This window comes from Magnolia sinica, chromosome 14 (assembly GCF_029962835.1).
Source record: "Magnolia sinica isolate HGM2019 chromosome 14, MsV1, whole genome shotgun sequence".
In the NCBI taxonomy this organism is placed as follows: Eukaryota; Viridiplantae; Streptophyta; class Magnoliopsida; order Magnoliales; family Magnoliaceae; genus Magnolia; species Magnolia sinica.
Window position 1 is genome coordinate 54,319,082 of NC_080586.1, and position 20,799 is coordinate 54,339,880.

Consider the following 20,799-nt stretch of genomic DNA (forward strand, 5'->3'; position numbering starts at 1 on the left):
TGTTGTTGTGTCTCTATGAAGTCTCGTCCATGCTTCTAATTCTATCAAACAACCTCTTTATTGTTTCTACTTCTAATGCCGGCAACTAATGACTTTGGTGCTGGTTCTGTTTGCTTCTTGTTCTTGGTTAGGCTTCTTTGTGAATGTTGATATCTATATTTTATGATTTTAACTTTTATCTGGTATTGCCATTTGTCTTGTCATATAGCTGCACAAATCTTTCACTTTGGGGCCTGTCCCTACTTCAGATTTTTTTGAGATGTTTCAGGGGATTAAAAAGAAGAAGAAGAAGAAGAAGCTTATATTGAAGTTCTTTTGCTACTTCTGGCCTTGCACTCACTCCCACGTTCTGCATGCTTGCCTTCTGTCTATCAAGTTGCTGATCTGTGTGGCTTGTTTAATTTTACTCACATGCAGAAAATATTACATAATTCTCAGAAGCAATGCATGTTCCCATTTGTCCTTTAATCATCATTTAAAATTCTGCTATATTGAGGACTCACTACTAGCCCCTTTGAAAAGACTGTTTTCACCTTATGTCAAGTCTTTCATAAATAGTTTCTTACAAACAAGTTGTTGCAGGGAAGTCCCTAGGAAGTGCACACAGTTCATATAATGTGTGGTTCTTATTAGTGACCTATTTGAACTCAATGTCTTGACCTAACCATTTTCCTCTTGTCCAATTGTCCAATTGTATACAAGTCTTTGTATGAGAGTTGTTTTATTTTCTTTTAGTAAGACTTGAAAAGGAAACACAACTTTACATTATTGTGCTTGGATCATTGTGAAAGTGTAACTCTCTTAGGTTGCTAATGCACAGTTGTCTTGCCACTAGTGATTTTATTCATGGAAAATGTGCTCCCCTTGAATTTTGCACGTCCAAGGTTTTCTTCAGAAACTGCACGTGGCTGTTGGTGCTTTTTTTAATCAGTAGTGATGATACTGTTAGTTTTTGTGTTTTTTCTCTGCCATGCTTGATTGACCTTTTAGTTGATTGCATTATAAATGAATATCTGTAGTTTTCCGTCTTGTTTGAATATAAAAATTATGGTAGCATAGTTGTATTCTGCTTGTGCTGCCTCCTCTATCTCTTGCATTCCTATCATGATATTTGCATTTATTAGTGTAGTTTTGGGATTCTTTTCTGGTAGCAATTGCACCTAATGGCAGAATTTGCATCCACTGGTCCCCAGCCAAGGTAAAAGAGGGTTTGATACCTGGTAGGCAGGTGGTCATCAAACTTCAACCAAAGCTACTATGAGAGTCGATCCAACTTCAAATGATTGCCAAAACATGATTCATATGCAGGGCATATAGTGTAGAATGGCACCACATTGCTAGTCTTCTAGCTACTGTAAACCATGGAATGGAATGAGTGTTTCTAGATGTCACTTATTTAAAACTGTAGCAGTACCAATTTTTACGAATAAAAAATTCAAGTGCATCATTAGTAAATATTTCAGCTATAATGATTTTGTGTTTGTTCTTCCCTCCTTCGCCCCGCCCCCCCTTTATGAGAAATAGATTTATTGAATGTTAAATGGGAAGCACTACTAGGCAAGGTTCATGGGACAGAGATTGACTAATGTAGAATTAAGTTAATAGGCTTCTTCTTCTTCTTCTTCTTCTTCTTCTTCTTCTTTTTATAAAAACATTAATTAGATGACGAGGTGACTTCTCCGACTGCCAAAAAGAGAAAAATTTCAGCCAAAATATTCATAATGAGGAAGTACTAAATCAACAAGTTAGCCAAAATGATTTACTCTTATTCTTATCAATTTTCTTTATAACTCAATGCAACTCTTATTCTTTCCATGTTTCTTTACAACATTAATAGGAGGGCATTTACCTTTTTTAGCATGTTTTTTTAGGCAGTGTTAGATGATGGAAGCCAAGCGAAGGAGAACAACTACATTTATGTAAGTATTATAAGTCTTAAGCTCCATTTGGTCATCACATCAATCTTTATGAATATAATTTTTTATCAAACCAAATAGATCTTAAGCCCCCTTTTTTAACTCCGCCAATGCAACTACTTGCATTGCCGGTCCCAAGCCCGGGTAAAGGAGGAGGGAGAAAGGCTTGAGTGTCAATGTGAGTTGTATCATTTTCTTCCATATTTCTTTAATGCAGCAATACTATGTTGAAATTTTCAGCATTTTTACAGGTTGAGAAGTGGGTTGATCCAAAATTCTGTTGGTAGTGTAATCTCTAATTGCTGTATGTTGATATTTTCAGCATTTTCATATGTATGTTACCCATGTTAAAATCTGAAACTCTCAGATCATATGACTGAATTGTTGAAATTTTATGTTTTAGGGACGATCCTTCACAGAATTTGATAAGATATGTAAGATCCATGTATATCATCACTAACATTGTATCCGGCTAAGCCATATTTTTTCTGTAATAACAGCTTTGATAATATTTACCAATGGCAGGGTTGTTCTCATGCTGATGGTTAGGTGTTCTTTTGCCCCCCATATAGTGACACTTGCTGCCAACAAGAGAGGAAGACAATGACTAAAACAAGTAGCTGTGTTCCAACCTAGGATGTAACCTGAACTTCCCACCACAGCTAAACTATATGGGGAAATCTGTCGGTGGTGACCCTTGTGGGGAGGATTAGAAGGGAATATCATGCTCTGGAACTTCAGTTTAATCCATGTATTGTAATTATTACTTTCTTTTTTAATCCAAGGAGCCATTTGGACCGCACACTCTCCTCTTTGTAAGTACCTTCTTTCTGAATAGATCCACTAATATGTCAGTCTACCAGAATATTAAGGATAAAGATAATGAACTTGCAGTGTTGAAGTTTACCAATCTCTTGTTCATCTCATTCTCTACCAAACTTGTAAGTTTGTTCTTGATGAATCCTGGCTTGAGCCCTGCCAGGGATCTTACAATAATTTATGTGCCAAATAAATGTCCTGTGCTAGTATTTTCCATATCCATGTATCGATTTCAAATGTAACTTTTAATGTTTCATGTGTTAGTGGTACCCCTGCAACTCAGTTTAATGGTACTTACTGGTTGCCTTCAATATAGGTCAATGATACAGTTGGAACACTGGCTGGAAGTAGATACTGCAATAATGATGTTGTTGCTGCTGTAATCTTGGGTACTGGAACAAATGCTGCATATGTAGAGCGTGCACATGCAATTCCTAAGTGGCATGGTCTTCTACCTAGATCAGGAGAGATGGTGAGCTTTCTTATTGTGGCTATTGTTTTCTTTCTTTTGGATTATTTATTATTCTTGTTTTGAGGAATAAAAGAGAGAACTCAATAATAAAAAAATGCCCATAGGCCTGAAAATACAGGAAAAAAAAAAAAAGGAATTCCAGAGATAAATGCATCACGGCATGTAAGATGAATGTGAACCACAAGCTATTTTGTTTCCCTGTTTCATAAATTTGTGCCCTGACTAATGTAATCACTTTATAAGTGTAACAAAAAATGGATGTTCTGACAGCACCTTTCTCATATGTTCTATCAGGTGAGTTCACTCTCCGTGCTTTTCTCAATGGACGCTTAGATCTTTCTCAAGTTGAAAATGTTGAAAAACTCATTTCAGCTATATCTGTTGCTGCTGCAGAAGCTGCATTGGCAGGGATCCAGGTATCTGCTTGATCTCGTAACCCAGTTCTGGTGTGCTATATTTTGGTTGGAAGAAGTTGAGCTTCGTACTCGGTTCTCACTCATGAGATTTGTTTTTGGGACTCTTTTTACTAGCCAACTAACCGATATCTTCTCCCTGTCAACGATTTCTGTTGTGCTTTTGATCTTTTGCTTATGTAATTCTCAGCAGAGAGTCTGATGAGCAGGCTTTGTATCAATATTCTATGATAGGGTGGGTTTTCTACTTTAGTCAAATCATTGAGAACACAGTGCATCGAGTTGCTTGCAGAAAAATAGCTTCTTGTGGTTTTCAGTTATATTGATGACCTATGTGTAATAAAGAAACACATTCATGCAGGTTATGGGGCATATCTACTATCACATTCTAGCAACCGGTTTGAATGGTTACATGGCAACTGTAACCAACCCGAAAAATCCATCTCATGTAGTTTTTCTATTTGTATTCTGATTTTAAGAGGTTCTTATCATGGTCGTAACTGCCATTTTTATTTATACTTTAGTTATATCGACATGATGATAATAACATGGAAAACATGGGAATTCATGGATTGTTGTGGACCTACTATAGTTTGTATCCGTTTTCTCTTCACTAAGTCATTTTATTACAATTTTTTTTTTTTCGTTGCAGGGAGTGTTTAGCAAAGTAAAGTCAGCAGCTATGGTGGATACTCACAATCTCATGTTCAGGTGAGATATGGTTGCCTTGCATGTTTGTGTGCGTATGGAGAAATGCATAAAAGTTCATATGGAGAAATATGTTACACCCAAATCTCAACCAGATTACACGCATAATCATACAAATTCAAATGCCAAGGGCCTGTTTGAGTGCCACTTTAAAATGAGTGCATACCACTTTAAAAGATAATTTAAACACTGGTAAGAAAAGACTTGAATCTACTGAACATGTCATTATATTGCTTTCTTATGCCTAAGATTGAAATTTTTTGAGACTGAAAGTGATTTCAAATTTCAATGCTTACGTAACATTCAGAAATTATTTTTTTAATTGAATAGGTGAAAACATTGCCTCAATTGGTTGCTGTTACAAATGAGTCATTAGTTGGTGAACTCAAAGAGGCTTTGGCTGATGCTGAGCACAGGCCTGAGATCATTCCTGGAGAGGAAGTTGTCATAGAGGTCTGCCACATTGTCTAGTTTCTTTTCTATTTATGGTTAGTGGCAATTTCATTCTTTAATGTAGCTTTAAAAATTTTCAGGTTGCTCGCCACCCAGATGTTGTCACAGTTGTCACATGAATAGTAGGCTGTGCAGGTTTGAAGGTAAAAGCAGAAGTCCTTTTGATTGATCATCATAAATTTCCCTTACAGATAATTTATTTTTGCACCATAGATTATGCATCTTGGTATATGTCCTGATTTGAAAAGTCATCTTATACACCAAAATTAATACCAAGCTGGCTGAGTATTCACCTCTTTCTTTTCTCAAAGCCTACCATGGCTGCAATAGAGGCAGGAAAAGACAGAGAATTGGCTAATAAAGAGACCCTGATTGCTGGAGGTCCTTTTGTACTTCCTCTGGCGCACGAGTAAAAAGTAAAAATACTTCCTGCATATTCAGAACATTTTGCTATATTTCAGGTATATAAGCTTATTGTTAGGAAGTCACCATATGCCATTCAGAACATTCTGCAGATTCACCATCTGCTTAGAGTTAGAAGCTTATGTCTTTTGTAACCAACAGGTTCTCTGTCCAATATCAGGAAGTGTTAGTTACAGCGATTCACAATATCAAAGCAACTATAACCCCATAATCCATGATGAATTATTTAACTAAATAATAGGGTGTTGTTGGATGCAACCAATTATGGCAATATGCTCCAGCAAAACAAGCATCCAATAAGAATGTTCCTTCAGAAAAAGGAAAAGGAGTTGACCTGTATTACATGACCGTCACAAGTGTTTACTCAATCCCCAATTGAGGCGTTATTTTCTAGTAATAGATAATCCACTTGTACTTTTTTTCCCGGAAAGGTGGGAGCACACAAAAATATAGGTCCTCATCTATCCTATAAGCGCAAGTAAAAACAGAATGGAAACAAAGCCACGGCTTGAGAGGCAAACATGACAGCAGATTCTCTTGTGAAAGATGGCACATGCAGGAACAGTTTATTGGTGTTAGATCAGAGATGATCTTCATCCCGATTTTTCTTTTTTATTTGTGTTGCAGCCCCTCACTGCTTTCACTGTTATTGTTGTCAATTTTGCCTGTTCCATTGTCAATTATGCCATTGATGGGAAGCCACGTAAAGCGCCGAAGAACCAACTTCCATGGAGCAGCTAAGGACTAGCCTGGTTCTGGCTATCATAGGAGCAATTTTCAAAGGGCTAATGGTGGGTGATCCACTCTTCTCGTTGCATGCAAGTGGGGAATCCAGAGTTCAAATCACTTCAGCGTTTTGACGCCACTCGTGCTAGGAGTAAGACTATATAGAGGATTTGTTTTTTTTAATTTATTTACATTCAAGACCATTTATTGTAATATTTTTTTTTATTGTGTGGTAATATAAATTTTGTTTAATATTCAGTTTTATTTGTATCGCATCATTTTTATGTTTCAAATATTTTTAAAAAATTACTGGCATGCTAGGGCCTCACAAATCCATTACAAAGGCCTCTACCGGCGCTTGCGTAGAAATATTACGGCGCTTTTTCGGTAGAAAAAGTGTACACAAACCATTTTTACCGGCGCTTTTTCGTGTCGGAAAAACAGATACTTATCGGCGCTCAGAAAGGCGCCGTTAGAAGTTACCTAGCGCCGCCAATACTTTTAAAGACATACCCATTTAGCGCCAATAACAGAATCGTCGGCGCAGATGGTGCGGTAGGTTTGTACTCAGACCTTAAAAGACATAGCTAATGAGACTTGTCTCAAGTGCCCGTGCCCTTAGTCCTTTGGGCCTATTTGTTTTACCATTTACCATGGTAAGTGGTGGTAAATGAATAAATATTACTTATCACGGTAAATTCATACAAGATGCCCTGATGATGTTCACAGCTTTACTAAAAGAGGAGAAGAAAGACATACGTAAGATTTGTTGGGGCCACCGTGATGTATGTCTTATCCATGTCATGTAACCTTTTTATTAGCTAATTTAGGTCATGAGCCCAAAAATGAGGCAAATCCAAAGCAGATGTGGACCACACCATAAGCTATACTTGGAATTAAACATCTACCGTTAAAAACTTCCTGGGGGCCACAAAAGTTTTGGATTAACTTGATATTTGTGTTTTTGGTTCATTTATGTCTTTTCTAACATTATGAACAAGTTGAATGACCGATTCACATCACTGTGTGCCCTACACAAATTCACAATTTTAATGGTAGACATCATTATCCCCTTGTTTATTGTGGTGTGCTCCACTTGAGCTTACAACATGCCTCAGTTTTTAGGTTCATGTTCTAAAATGAGCTGGTACAATGGATGGACAGTGTGGATCAAACACATTTATCATATGGGGGGAACTACAAATTTTACATAGGCAATCCCATCCGATGCAATCTTGATTCTCATAGCATAATTACTCCATAATTTTCCTCTCTTTCCAAATTGCTATTAAATATAATTATTTTCTATTCCATCATTTACTATGGTAAATGTTATAACAAACAGGAACTTAGTGGGTTAAAGGAGAGTATCGCTTCTTTGTGTAAATGCTGTCATAGGTCTGCGCCTAGGCACAAAGCTCCATCCAAGTGTTCAATGTGTAGTGCCAAAGCATGAAGTAAAATGGTCTTACACATGGCGTGAGGCTCTCTCCTCCACTAGAGGTCTTAGCGCGTGGCACATGGTCCTCCCAGCAAGGGACGTAATGTTCAAGCAAACGAAGCTCACGTCCAGAGAGTTTCGGCGTGAAGTTCTTTGTTTCTTTAAAAAATCCAAAGGTTCTCTATTTTTCTTTGTACATGCCTTTCTCTCTCTCTTAATAAGTGTTATGGTATTTATAGGTTGATAGGCCCAATTTCCTTGGTGACTTAGGTGGAAACATCTATGCCTGCCACTCTTTATGTGGCACAGGTCTTCTATTTCCTCATCATAGTGCCATAACATCATATTTTGGTGTAGAGCAACTGGAGTTGGGTTAAGGTGGTACAAAGATACTAATGGTGTGGGGGCCCATTTTGATTAAGTACAAAAACATAAGCGTCAACAATCAATGTGTAAAAGGATATGTGTATAGCATGAGATACGGTGACTGTGCGTATCATGCAATCTACATGAGGAAATATCCAAACTTAGATAAGTTTGACTTGGTCAAAGTCTTTGGATGATTAGGAAAGAACCCTGTGGTTATGCTTGCGGTTTAAGTAACTTATGCAAATTGCTTTAGAGAGATTCTTTATGACAAATAAAATTGCATGCTATAGGGTACAAAATTCTGCATTTTAAGAAAGTTTTCTTGGCACATAAGAGTAGAAACCCTATACCGTAACGTATTAGAGAGAGAGAGAGAGAGAGAGAGAGAGAGAGAGAGAGAGAGAGGAAATGAATGAGCCCCAATCCTTCTTTAAATTAAAAGATGGGCTTTTAAGTTCATGTAAATTTGTGTAGGGAAATGGTACTATGAGGTCGACCTCACGGGAAGTTCCCATGAGGTTGAGCTGTGTGGACCCTACTATGATGTGTGTCAAACATCAACATTGTGCATTTGATGGGTCCCTTTTAGGTTATAAGATATCCCAAAAATCAGCCGTATAGGGAACTCATGTGGGCCATACCATCTAAAACCATGCGAAGACATGCCTAAAATATATAAAAGTACTGGTGGGGCCCACCTAAGTTTTGGATGCAGCTAAAACTTGGTTTGACCGCTCATCCAAGTGGGACACACATAATGGATGGTCTGGATTTATGAACCACATCTCGGCGGGCCCTATCAATGATTATGAATGTTTTAATGGGAAGTAACCCCTCTCAATTGTTGTATGTGGTGTGGCCCACCAAAGTCATGGATTGACTTGATTTTTAAGCCTGTGGCCCACTATGGAATGATGCATCTGACTAACGAAGTAGATGTTCAACATACATCACGGTGGGGCCCACATAGCTCGACTTCATGGAAACTTCCCATGAGGTCACCGCATGGTACTATTTCCCATTTATGCATATCTAGATGTAAATTTAATTTGATTTGTTTTGCTTCAGCCATGCCCAAATACTTACGTATAGATCCAAACAATTCCTTTAAATTAAAAACTCTAGTAAGAAACAACCTCATTATTATTTTTTTTATATTAATAAAGCATTAAAACATCTAACTCAAATATCTACGTATAAAAATCCAGGAACATAGCAGAAATAACCAGTCACGCGAGGTAAACAGCTTTATTTCCGACGTCGTGGCTGAATACCATGAGAATGCATCATCAGTTCAGATTATACAGGGTTTTAATACCCTGTACATCATCCCCATGCAGATTCACTTTCCTTACTCCCATGCTAATAGAAGGGTACATTATAGCACCCCCCACTGAAGAGTGCCCAAGTCCAAGTAAATGTCCAATCTCATGCACTGCAACGGATTCCACATCAAAGGCATCACTAGCTTGGTTAGTTCCCCACTTCTCATCTGCATCGAAATGAAACCAGCCCCTGGTAGGTGCAAATGCATGTGCAATTGCATTGCCAGGCCCATAGAAAGGAGCCCCATCACCGTGATCTCCCCTAAAAAATCCTATCTTAAGATCAGCAGACCTATAATCTTGAGTTTCCTGGAACGTGAAATGGCTCACTCTCGCCCACCTATCGAAAGCACGTGAGCAGGCAGACCTCAGGTCCTGTGTCCCAATGACCTGAACTCCAGGGAGGAAACCATAGGTGAGTTGTGTCTTGGAAGAAGGCCACCTCGGTCGGCCATTAAAGAAGGTGTAATGGGCTACTGTGTGGTGTGTGGTGGACCCAAGATGACGATTCTTCCCAGATCGCATCGATGTATGTCCATCTACGATGTCTGGGACACCACATCGTGGCAACGACATGTCTTGCAGCGTCTTCGAATCAAGTATGCCAGTGACATTGAGATGGAAGTTGAGTTGGTATGTTTTGACAGCTGATTCCAGGATATCGTCGAATGTGTCGTCGTCACCACTACTGGTATTGTTGTTGTGATGGTGAGGGAGGTAACCATACATCTCAAGATATTGCTTGATTGCATTGAGGCCTTTGACAGTCTGGCCTTTGTGGCATCCTTGTAGGGATTTGAAGGGTTGTTGGTTTTGGTGTTGATGTTGGTGAGTGGAATGAGATTGAATGAGAAGAGGAAGGAAGAGAAGCATGATAAGATGAAGTAGGGCGCATGTTACTCGAGAAGAACATTGTTTGGATGCCATTACTAGTATTTTCTTCTCCTGTAACATACAAGGATGGTTAAAAGCTAAGAAGCTCCTGTCTTGGAGCATTTTAGTGAGGATTGCCTATTTATAACATGCGAAGTAACTCCGAGAATCGTGTTTCACAAGGTCTCCGTCGAGACTAGTAACATTATGACGTGTTTAGGGCGCCAAGGCGACTCAAATACCTGGGTCTTTTACATTGCCTTTAGACTTTAGTTGATCTCGGAACTATCTGTGTTCTACATATTATGGCAAACACGGTATGGTTACATAATAGTGATGATCTTAAAGTGTTTGTTTGTTTGGTTAAAAATGATCCAGATGGGCAGCATTGGACGCGGATTAGCTACTGACAGGTTGAGTAGCGAGACTGGCTACTGAAGTGACGTCACCTATTTCTGTGGGTGCATTGTGATGTATGTTTTGTGTCACACCGTCCATCCATTTGGAGAGATCATTTTAGGGTATGAAACAAAGAATGAATCAGATCCAAAGCTCTAGTGGACCCCACCATAGAAAACAGTTGAGAGAGTGATGCCCATTGTTAAAAACTTCTAAGGGCCATAAAAGTTTTCGATCAGGTTGATATTAGTGTTTTCCCTTCTTTAATGTCTTTGTTAACTTATGAATAGGTTGGATCTCAAATAAACATCACGGTGGACCTTAGGAAGATTTCAACGGTGGGCATCACTCTCCCCACTGTTTTCTGTGGTAGGTTCACTCAAGCTTTATGTTGGCCTTATTCTTTATCTCATCTCCTAAAATGATCTCTAAAAATGGATGTATGGTACGGATACAACAAATACATCATTGTGGGCTCACATAACTTGGTGACATCACTTCAGCAGGGAGTCTCACTGCTCAACTTGTCAGTACCTAATCCGCGTCCGCAGCATGTATCAAACGGAAGCGGATTGGCTGGTATACCACACACTAGATATATATACATATAGCTGGTGTATTGACGCCAACAAGTTTCGTGGGTCTCATCATGAGGTATGTGTTATATCCAAACTGTCCATCAGTCTTGAGACAAAAAATAAAATATATCTAACCATCAAGTGAACCACACTGAAAAAAGCAGTGGGGGATTGAACATATGCCATTGAAACCCTTTTGAGGTTCACAGAAGTTTTGGATCAATATGGAAAAAAGATTTTCCTCTTCATCCAGGTCTTTGTGACGTTATGAACAGATTGGATGGAAAATAAACATTATGGTGGGCCCTATGAAAATTTTAACAGTGGAAATCATTATCTCAGCTGCTATTTGTGGTGTGGTCCAGTTGATCTTTGGGTATGATTCATTTTTTAGATAGTACTTTAAAATAATCTCGAAAAAAGGATGAATCAGTGTGGATATAATAAATACGTCATTGTGGGGGCCATGTAACTTTTATCTCTTTTGAACTATTAGTACAACAGGGAGTTCGAATGTACCTACACCAGATATATAGCTGGTGTGAGGTACACCAGCCAATCCGCTTCAGCTGGTGTACCACAGACAGTTATATATCTTGTGTATTGACGTCAACAAGTTCTATGGGTCCCATCACGAGGTTTGTGTTATATTCAAACTGTTCATCCATTTTTCAAGCTCGTTGTGAGGCTTGAAATGAACAATAAAACAAATCTAACAGTCAAATGAACCACACTGAAAAAGTAGTAAGGGATTGAACATTTTCCATTGAAACCCTTTTGGGGTTCAAAGAAGTTTTGGATCAATATGAAATTTGTGTTTCCTCTTCATCCAGGTCTTTTTGACGTTATGAACAGATTGGATGAAAAATAAACATTATGGTGGGCCCTATGAAATTTTTAATGGTGAACATCATTATCTCGACTACTATTTGTGGTGTAGTCCAGTTGATCTTTCGATATGATTCATTTTTTGGATGGTATTCTAAAATGATCTTTAAAAATGGATGAACAGTATGGATATAATACATATGTGATTGTGGGGCCATGTAACTTTGATCTCCTTTAAACCGTTTGTACAACTCGGAGATCGAGGAGCGTCAGCGCCCAACTATATAGCTGTGTGTGGTACACCCGCTAATCCGCTTTCACACGATTTGGCTAGTGTACTACACAATAGCTATATAGCATGTGTGTGGTACACCAGCCAATCCTCTTCCACGTGGTTTGGCTAGTGATGCTGCAACTAGGGGTGTACATCGGGCTGAACCGAGTCGAACTGGGCTCAACCCGGCCCGGCCTGGTCATCGGGCCAACATGTCCAGCCAGAACTCGGCCCGGTCAGCAATCGGGCGAGTTTGGGCCGAGTTCAGGCCAATTTCGGGCCTACTCCATTTACAAATGGATAGACGACATTCTCACTTCTTTGTCTCAAATGATTAGGATATATATATATATATATATATATATATATATATATATATATATATATACACACACACACACACACGAGACCCATGTATGAGGCCCATTTGCTTTACTGGAGACCCATGGGTCAAGGCCCAATAGGTTGTACGGGGTTGGGCCGAGTCGAGCGAGTTAACCGGGCTAGCCCGATTTGTGTACAGCCCTAGCGACAACCGGCCAGGTGGCCAGTGATTGGTGCTATGTGGGCTTCACTATGATCTATGTGTTTTATCCACACCGTCCATCCATTTTTACACATCCTTTTATTGATCAGGTGGACCACACCATGAAAAACAGTAGTGATTGAATGTCTACCATTAAAAACCACCCAAGGCCCACTGTAACATTTATCTGACATCCAACCTGTAGATTAGATCATACGAACCTGTATAAAGGCAAAAAACAAATATCAGCTTGATCCAAAACTTTTCTAGCCCCAAGAAGTTTTTAATGGTGAGAGTTCACTCAACACCGTGTGGCCCACTTGAGATTTTGATCTACCTCAATTTTGAGTTATTATCATAAAATTATCTAGCAAAATGGATGGACGGCATGGATGAGACACATACATCATGTTGGGTCCACATAGCATCGACAGGGAAGTAGCCAATCCATTCCCATCAAACACATAATGTCACGGGGACTCACAGCATAGTTCACTGTTCGCGTTGAATCCACGTCCCTCAATAGTGTGAATATAATAATTAAATTCATTCAAAAATTGAGATAAAACATTAGTTATTCAAAGTCAAGCAAAGCAGTTTTGAAATATATTTAAAATGGTTAGGTGCATCGCACGTCAGCCCTTTTATAAACGTGGTTCGTTGGAATTTCTATTGTTATTGCTCTAAATCATTACCACGTTGGAATTTCTATTGTTACTGCTCTAAATCATTACGAAGACGTTATAGTAAGCGGACGGACGCCGAGTAGCTCACGACACTATTATGTTTAGTAAAGTGTGCGGCTTACCATAATTTATGTGTGATATCCACACTGTTCATCCGTTTCTCCGAATCATTTCAGCGCATGATCCCAAAATTAAAGCATATCTAAAACTCAAGTAAAACACACGGCAGGAAACAATGGGAGTAATGACATCCACCATTGAAACCTTCATACGGCCTATGTTTATTTGTCATCCAACCTGTTCAAAAAGTCACACAGGCATGGATGAAGGAAGATATAGATATCAGCTTGATCCAAGACTTCTGTGGCCCCCAAAAAGTTTCAAAGGGGAGACGTTTAATTCCTAATGTTTCTTGTGATGTGGTCCAATTGAGCTTTCCATATGCTTCAATTTTTAGGTTTATGCCCTAAAATGAGATGGAAAAACGCATGGATGGCATGGATAAGACACATATATATCACAGTGAGCCCCACAGATATAGCGTGCTGAGTTGAAAAGTAAGCAGTGCGGCTCGCCTCTGTACACTCCAGGAGCCGTGTTTCACAAAGTAGCGGTCCGCGTCCTGCCGCTAGAACAGTAGCAACTCGACGTGTCTAGGGTGTCAAGACGACTTCAACTCTCGGTTCTTTTGCATTGACGTTCTGTTTTCCTCCATCCAACGCGGATTTCTGCCGAACTTTTTGCGCTGGGAAGCTAGGTGGGGCCCACCATGATGTTTGTGGTAAATCCACTCGTCCATCCGTTTTTAAGTTCATTTTAGGATGTTAAATGAAAAATGAGCTGGATCCAATACTTACGTGGGCCACGTGAGAGTAAACCGCGGGGATTCAACAACCACCATTGAAACACGTATGACCACAAAAGTTTTATCTCACGCTATGTTTTTGGTTTTTTCAGTTCATCCCAAGGATATACCCACCATCATTTGATGGCATGTAAACAGCGAAGCGGAGCGTAGGAAGGTTTTAAGGGTAGTAATTTCTTTCCCCAGCTTTTTGCACAATTGAGTCTTGGATCGGGCTCATTTTTGGGCTCACGTGTTAAAATGAGCTCTCAAAACGGATGAACAGAGTGGATTTCTCAAAAACATCAAGGTCTACAAAGTCCGTGGAAAAGGCTTCGGCACGGAATCCACGTGCCCCTCCGTCCGGATCTCTGGATGCAGCATTTGTCGCCATTCACTGAGCCCATGTGCTTGGAGAGTACAATGACGGGGACGCAACTTCGATTGATCCCTAACTGTGGGATACACCATTATTTATGTGTCTTATATCCATGTCTGATAGTATGCGGAAGTGTGAGCCCTCAAGATCTGATGGTCTACATGATATGGAACCTTCACAAAGTCGAAGATGAATGGTCCAGATCTAGCGGTCCGCTTAATAACTACTGGAGCAGCTCGAGCTCGAGCTCGAACTCGAGTACCCCATGAACAAGCCAAGCCGAGCTTGGCCCACCTCGACTCGACTCTGCTCGATGCCCACCTCTAATACCACTATTCCTCTTTTTACTCTCGTTATTCCTCAATTATTTTTTCACGAGAGAGCATTATCCTATTTATAGGAAATGATGAGGAGTTTGGATGAGACCAGAAATTATTTGGTCTTGTCCCTATCTCCTCTTTTTAAATCCAAATTCAAACTTGAATTTGAAATCCATCTGCCAATGGAAGAGTCCTATTTATAGGAAATGATGAGGAGTTTGGATGAGACCAGAAATTATTTGGTCTTGTCCCTATCTCCTCTTTTTAAATCCAAATTCAAACTTGAATTTGAAATCCATCTGCCAATGGAAGAGGCCAAAAGAGGCCTAAACTCATGGGACCCACCCACTAGTGATTGCCCACTAGTGGGCTCCATTAGCCTATGTCCAACATCTCTCACTCAATCACATTGTGGGGTAGGCACTAAAAAATTATTCATGTAACTCGCCTAATAATAATCAAAACCAAATATCGCGATCAGAAGAATCAGAGGTGTGGGATCAACTAGATCACCGTAATCTTCTCACAGGTGTTAAAGTACTAAGTGACCACCTAACTAGTACTCAATAACTCAAGCTTTGCAATGCCTGTCCTAGTCCGCATGACCACAATGGATGGAGTAAACTCTCGATCTGAAGTACTCGGTCAACATACACACTTATCCAACTTATCGAGTTATTCTTAAAACTCGATTTTTCACAAACTTCGACTAAAATCAATTTAAAGCAATACTTATATATATACTTTTAAGAAAGAATATTATTTGTAAAAGTCTAATAAAAAATAACTCGATATTGCAGGCGGATAAGTCTTCAAGTGTGTATTTATAGTTCTAGAAACTTGGTGTAGCTGCCACGAGATCTTTCCCACGCAGATGTGTAATTTGGAATCAATCAAGCTGTTTTCCTAGTGTAACTGAGTTTAGCTAATCAAGGACATTTCATCATAGTACACTAAAGTAGCGACACTCAATCTCATCCTCCTATACACAAGAGGGTAGCTAAGGACACAAAGAGTCACCTAAGGGACTGGCTACTCGCACATTGCAATGATGAGATCGAATCAAAGCAATCTGTATGTAAAAGATCCCGGCACGTGGGTATAATCCATTTCATAAAGTAGATAAAACTAGGTATATGTCGGGTCTACAATAAGCACATTATTTTACATGAGGTATGACTCATCTCATAACTCCACAACTTGGCTATTAATCCAGGCCATAACATTGATCGCATGAAAAGAAATGGTGCAATTATGTTATTCGACTTGATTAGTCTCATCTTCAATCTTTTAAGATTGTAGGCAGATACGACTCATTCATATCCTTATCCTTTATTATCTACAATAAAGAGAAATCTATACCTCAGTGTATGAATATCGCCCCAAATGTACCTCTCTTGTACATTTAAGGTTGGTCAACCTTTGCGAGTGGGTGATTAGCCTGCTAAAAAAAATAGAAATCCTACATGATCTCATGGTAAATGTTGATGATCTACTTACCTAGTTAATATCAATACTCAATACCGAATAAATGGAATGTGTTATTCATTAATGAAAGATCAAATGTACTAGATACAAGCTTATCACTCAAGCTTTCCTCAATCCCATCTGCCTAACGTGATCGTGAAATACATCTCTTGCTATACATTTTGTCATGGGATTAACCATCATCTCTTTAGTAGAAATGTAACTGAGGGTGACCTTCTTATCTCTCACTTGATTACGGAAGTAATGATACTTGATCTCAATGTGCTTAAACTTCTGGTGATGTTTAGGGTCCTTTGCTAAGTCAATGGAAGAAGTATTATCTATCTTCAGCGATATAGGCTGATGAATGTTCGGTACAACACCCAAACCAAGTAAAAATCTGTGAACCCATACACACTTCTGAACTATAGCACAACATGCAATATACTCGGCTTCCATAGATGAAAGAGCTATGGATATTTGTTTCTTACGTGACCATGAGATAGATCCTCCCCGAGTAAGAATACATATCCTGAAGTAGACTTTTCCTCGTGGGCGTCATTACCCCAAGCAGCATCAGAATATCCTTTGAGCTCAAGGCTCATACCTTCATAACACAATATTAGGTCTTTTGTACCTCTGAGATAGTGAAATATACGTTTGACGGCTTGCCAATAAGACTGTCCTGGGTTACTCGGCTGACTATGCCAGCTGCATAACTAATATTCAGTCTGGTGCAAAGTATATCATACATTAAACTTCCTACTGTATTTGCATAAGGTACTGAGGACATGACCAATTTCTCAGCTTCAGTCTGGGGACACGATTTTCTGTCTAACTTGGTAGCTTTGTCCATAGGGATTTCAACAGCTTTTGAATTTTTTTATCTTAAACCGCTCTAAGATCTTTTGTATATATGTGGCTTCAGACAAGCTTAAAAATTTCTTAGGGCGATCCCTGATGATTTTTACCCACAAGAATAAAGTTGGCTTCACCGAGATCTTTTATCTCAAAGTTCGAGAATAGCTAATTTTTAGTCAATATCAACAATTACATGTCATTACCAGCTAGCAGGATATCGTCTACATATAGAGATAGTATTAGAAAAGATCTTCCAAACTGTTTCATGTATACATAATGATCTTCTTCACTCATTATGAATCTAAAAGTAGTGATGGCTAAGTGGAACCTCATGTACCACTGTCTTGAAGATTACTTTAGCCCATAGATAGATTACAACAACTTGCAGACTTTCTTTGGATGCTTTTTGTCCACATAACCCATGGGCTATTGCATGTATATCTCTTCATCCAAGTCATCATTTAAGAATACGGTCTTTACATCCATCTGATATAACTTTAAGTTTAAACTTGCGACAATGGACAAGATCATGCGGATTAAGGAGAACTTTACAATAGGTGAAAAAGTCTCCTCCTAATCAATGACTTCTTTCTGTGTGAAACCTTTAGCAACTAATTGTGCTTTGTACTTGTCCACTGTACCATCTGCCTTTCTTTTGATCTTTAGTACCCACTTATTACTTATTACTTTGTGATTGGAAGTTAGATCTACAAGTTTCCAGACTTTATTCTTCTCTATACAAGTTATCTCTTTGTCCATAGCAGTCACCTAATTAACTGAGTTAGAAGATAATAATGCATCCTGATATGAATTAAGTTCATCAACCGCAACGCAAGATAATGTCTGCCCCTTAATATTGAAGTATCTTCAAGGAATCAATTGTTTTTTTGCTTCGACGTAACTCAAGAGCTAACTGAGATGTTCTCCCACTGTCCCGACGAACTATATATAAGAGCATCATCATTTTGAGAAGCAGAACTCCCACTCTCCTGAGATACATCAGGTATTTCAAAAAGTTCTATTGGAACCTTTTGCTTCATTCGACTAGGGTATCTATCTTCGACGAAGGTCATGTCTAGAGATTCTATCTCAATCCATTGTCCATGGTCCTCATAAACTAGAATGTATTCCTTTAAATGCATGGGGTACCTTATGAACACGCATTCAATGGTTTTACTATCAAGTTTACCTCTATGTGGAGCAGGCAACAAAACATATCCCCAAAATCCCCAAGGGTGTAGGTTAGCTAAAGAAGGAATCCTCCCAGACCTCATCTCATATGGAGTCTTAGGAATGAATTTGAATGAGACTTTATTAAGGACGTAGCTGGCTGTTAGCAGTGCGTCTCCTCAGAATGTGGTAGAGATATTGACTTGTGTCATTATCTATCTAACTATGTCCAATAGTATCCTATTCTTTCTATTTGCAAGGCCATTTTGTTATGGAGTGTAAGCCATTGTGTACTGCTGAACAATGGTAATGTTTTCACAATATGATTTGAACGTTTTAGATGTATACTCGCCACCTCTATCAGATCGAAAGATTTTAATATTTCTCAAGTTGATTTTCACCTCAGCTTTATATTTAAGAAAATAATCAAAAGTCTCAGATTTGTGTGAGATGAGATACACATATCCATAGCGCAAGGAATCGTCAATAAAAGTTGTAAGGCCTGTATTCTAGTCTGTACCATTCCGTAGGCTTCCGCGGTCCTCCCGGTTGAATTTCGGCAACCCTGGACTAGTATCTGACGTTTGCGCGTGATCCTAAGTTGAGTCTTGCATACCGAAGTCGGCTCGACCCGAAACTTGTCCCTAGCGACCGTGCCGTCACCACGATTCCAACACCACGTCTCACACGCCGATCCGATACCCAGGCTAGAAGATGTGGGCCCACATTCATTTCAAGGAAAACGCTGAGCGTGCGAATTTCGAGAGAATCTCTACAACTTATCCCATCAATCAATCAATCAATGTCAAGTGTATATCCTATCACGAGTACAAGTCAAGTACAAACAACCCATCTCTCCTATTCCCAAAGTCAACTCTCTCTCTCTCTCTACCCATCCCTTTCTTACAACTCCATCACTTCACCCATCACCTATCACCCATCATCCCATCCCTTTTCACCCGTCACTTCTCTCTCCCTTTCATTTTCTCTCTTCACTCCCAAGCAACAAAAATTCCAAACATCCAAGCTCTCTTCCAAAGCCAAGTGTGGCCCACCCTCTCATCTCTCATCTCAACCATTCACTCTTCATCAACCTCCATAAAAGTTGATGGCACGGAGCATACGAGTTCAAGGAGTTAAAGAAGAAGACCGATAGGTGGGTGATCCACCGTTGATTCCCATTTAAGGGCCTACTTATGTTAGGACCCATTTTGGTGTATGTATGTGATCAAGAGGGTCCCATAGTGGCTGGGTCCCTCCGCTACACCGTCTCTCTCTCTCTCTCACTCTTTTCTTTTAGGTGGTGATGATGATGTGAGTGGCCCACATATGGCGTATGTATTATATCCATACCGTCCACCTTAGGATTTATGGACCCCACCATGATGAATGGATTAAATCCACACCATCCATTAGCGGGCCATGTGTATTTGGGGCCAACTCGGTGTATGTGGCTGATGGACACATGCACATGGACCCCACGTTGACGAATGTAGTACAACTATACATGGGACGTGCTGGACTATAAAGCACAAAAATCTTTAAAAAAAAAGAAAAGAGAAAGAAAAGAGAAAGATATATATATATATATATATATATATATACACACACACACACACACATACTATACTATATATATAATATATATGTGATATATATATATATATATATATATATATATGATGGTGGGCCCTACGTGGAAACCCACCTTTGTATCCTTAACAAAAAAAGGTTGTCCGTTAGTGGATGGCCAACAGTGCTGGTTGCTATATATGAGGGTAAGTCCAAGCCGTCCATCTATCTGGTAGGATCCACCATCGCTGGACGTGCCTCATCTGCACCGTCCATGTGTACGGTACCATTAACGGCCCCACCATGATGGATGCATCCAAACTGTCCATATATGTGGGGCCTACCATCAGCCGTCCGTCCAAGATCTTTGGACGCTAGGCGCTGATAACACTAACACTCCCACCATCTCACACACACACGTACAGATATTATATATATATATATATTAATATAATATTTTATATGAAATAAATATCGTGGTTGGTCTGACGTCCCAGGTACGGCCCCACCATGATGCGTGTGTTGTATCCTACCGTCCATCTGTGTAGATGTGGGGTCACCGTGACCCGTGGGTTTTGCCACACCGTCCAGTATGCCGGACGGGTGGGACCCACCATAGATGTATGCGTTTTATCCATTCGTCCATCTGGACGGTGGCATCAGGGGCCACCACTGATGGATGTGCTGTATCCAACCGTCCATCCATTTGGCTAGCTTGTCTCAAGGCTTAAGACTAAAAATAAGACAGTGTAGTATCAAGTGGACCACACTACATAAGATAGTGGAGTTGAATGTCTATCATTGAAACCCTTTTTAGGATTTACAGAAGTTTTGAATCAACATAATACTTGTTTTTCCCTCCCTGTTCAGGTCTTTGTGACCTTGTGAATAGTTTGGATGGGAAATAATTGCTATGGTGGGCCTTCTAAATTTTTAATTCTGGAAATCATTATCACC

At 39.5% G+C, this 20,799-nt stretch overlaps 2 protein-coding genes and 1 long non-coding RNA gene across 7 annotated transcripts; 2 read left to right on the plus strand and 1 right to left on the minus strand.

Moving 5' to 3' along the window:
- Nucleotides 1-2,447: 2,447 nt before the first annotated feature.
- LOC131225281 (hexokinase-2-like) lies at nt 2,448-4,192 on the plus strand. Of its 5 annotated transcripts, none has more exons than XR_009161288.1 (3): nt 2,448-3,207; nt 3,312-3,369; nt 3,502-4,192. XR_009161288.1 is itself a non-coding variant. In XM_058220790.1 (3 exons), exons 1-3 carry the CDS (start codon nt 2,765-2,767, stop codon nt 3,538-3,540), a joined length of 288 nt encoding a protein of 95 aa, XP_058076773.1. In that variant the 5' UTR covers nt 2,448-2,764; the 3' UTR covers nt 3,541-4,192. The 5 variants fall into 5 exon arrangements, 3 of the variants coding, with proteins under 3 accessions (XP_058076773.1, XP_058076774.1, XP_058076772.1); XM_058220790.1 differs by lacking the exon at nt 3,312-3,369 and having other exon boundaries at nt 2,448-2,857; nt 3,052-3,207; XM_058220791.1 differs by lacking the exon at nt 3,502-4,192 and having other exon boundaries at nt 2,448-2,857; nt 3,052-3,207; nt 3,312-3,480.
- A 500-nt stretch (nt 4,193-4,692) lies between these two features.
- LOC131225446 (uncharacterized) lies at nt 4,693-5,187 on the plus strand. Its single transcript, XR_009161354.1, has 3 exons — nt 4,693-4,781; nt 4,862-4,924; nt 5,093-5,187. It is a non-coding gene; the product is annotated as an uncharacterized LOC131225446 (long non-coding RNA).
- Nucleotides 5,188-8,862: 3,675 nt separating this feature from the next.
- On the minus strand, nt 8,863-10,053 carry LOC131225254 (metalloendoproteinase 3-MMP-like). The gene has a single exon (XM_058220752.1). The coding sequence runs from the start codon at nt 10,017-10,019 to the stop codon at nt 9,030-9,032; it is 990 nt and encodes a 329-aa protein (XP_058076735.1). The 5' UTR covers nt 10,020-10,053; the 3' UTR covers nt 8,863-9,029.
- Nucleotides 10,054-20,799: the final 10,746 nt, after the last annotated feature.

Bases quoted from the DNA above. Each gene is read 5' to 3' on its own strand.
- LOC131225281 (XM_058220789.1), top strand. From the start codon at position 2,765: ATGTCAGTCTACCAGAATATTAAGGATAAAGATAATGAACTTGCAGTG. The intron at 2,858-3,051 runs GTAAGTTTGTTC...CCTTCAATATAG, and splicing joins TCTCATTCTCTACCAAACTT to GTCAATGATACAGTTGGAAC.
- LOC131225254 (XM_058220752.1), bottom strand. From the start codon at position 10,019: ATGTTACAGGAGAAGAAAATACTAGTAATGGCATCCAAACAATGTTCT.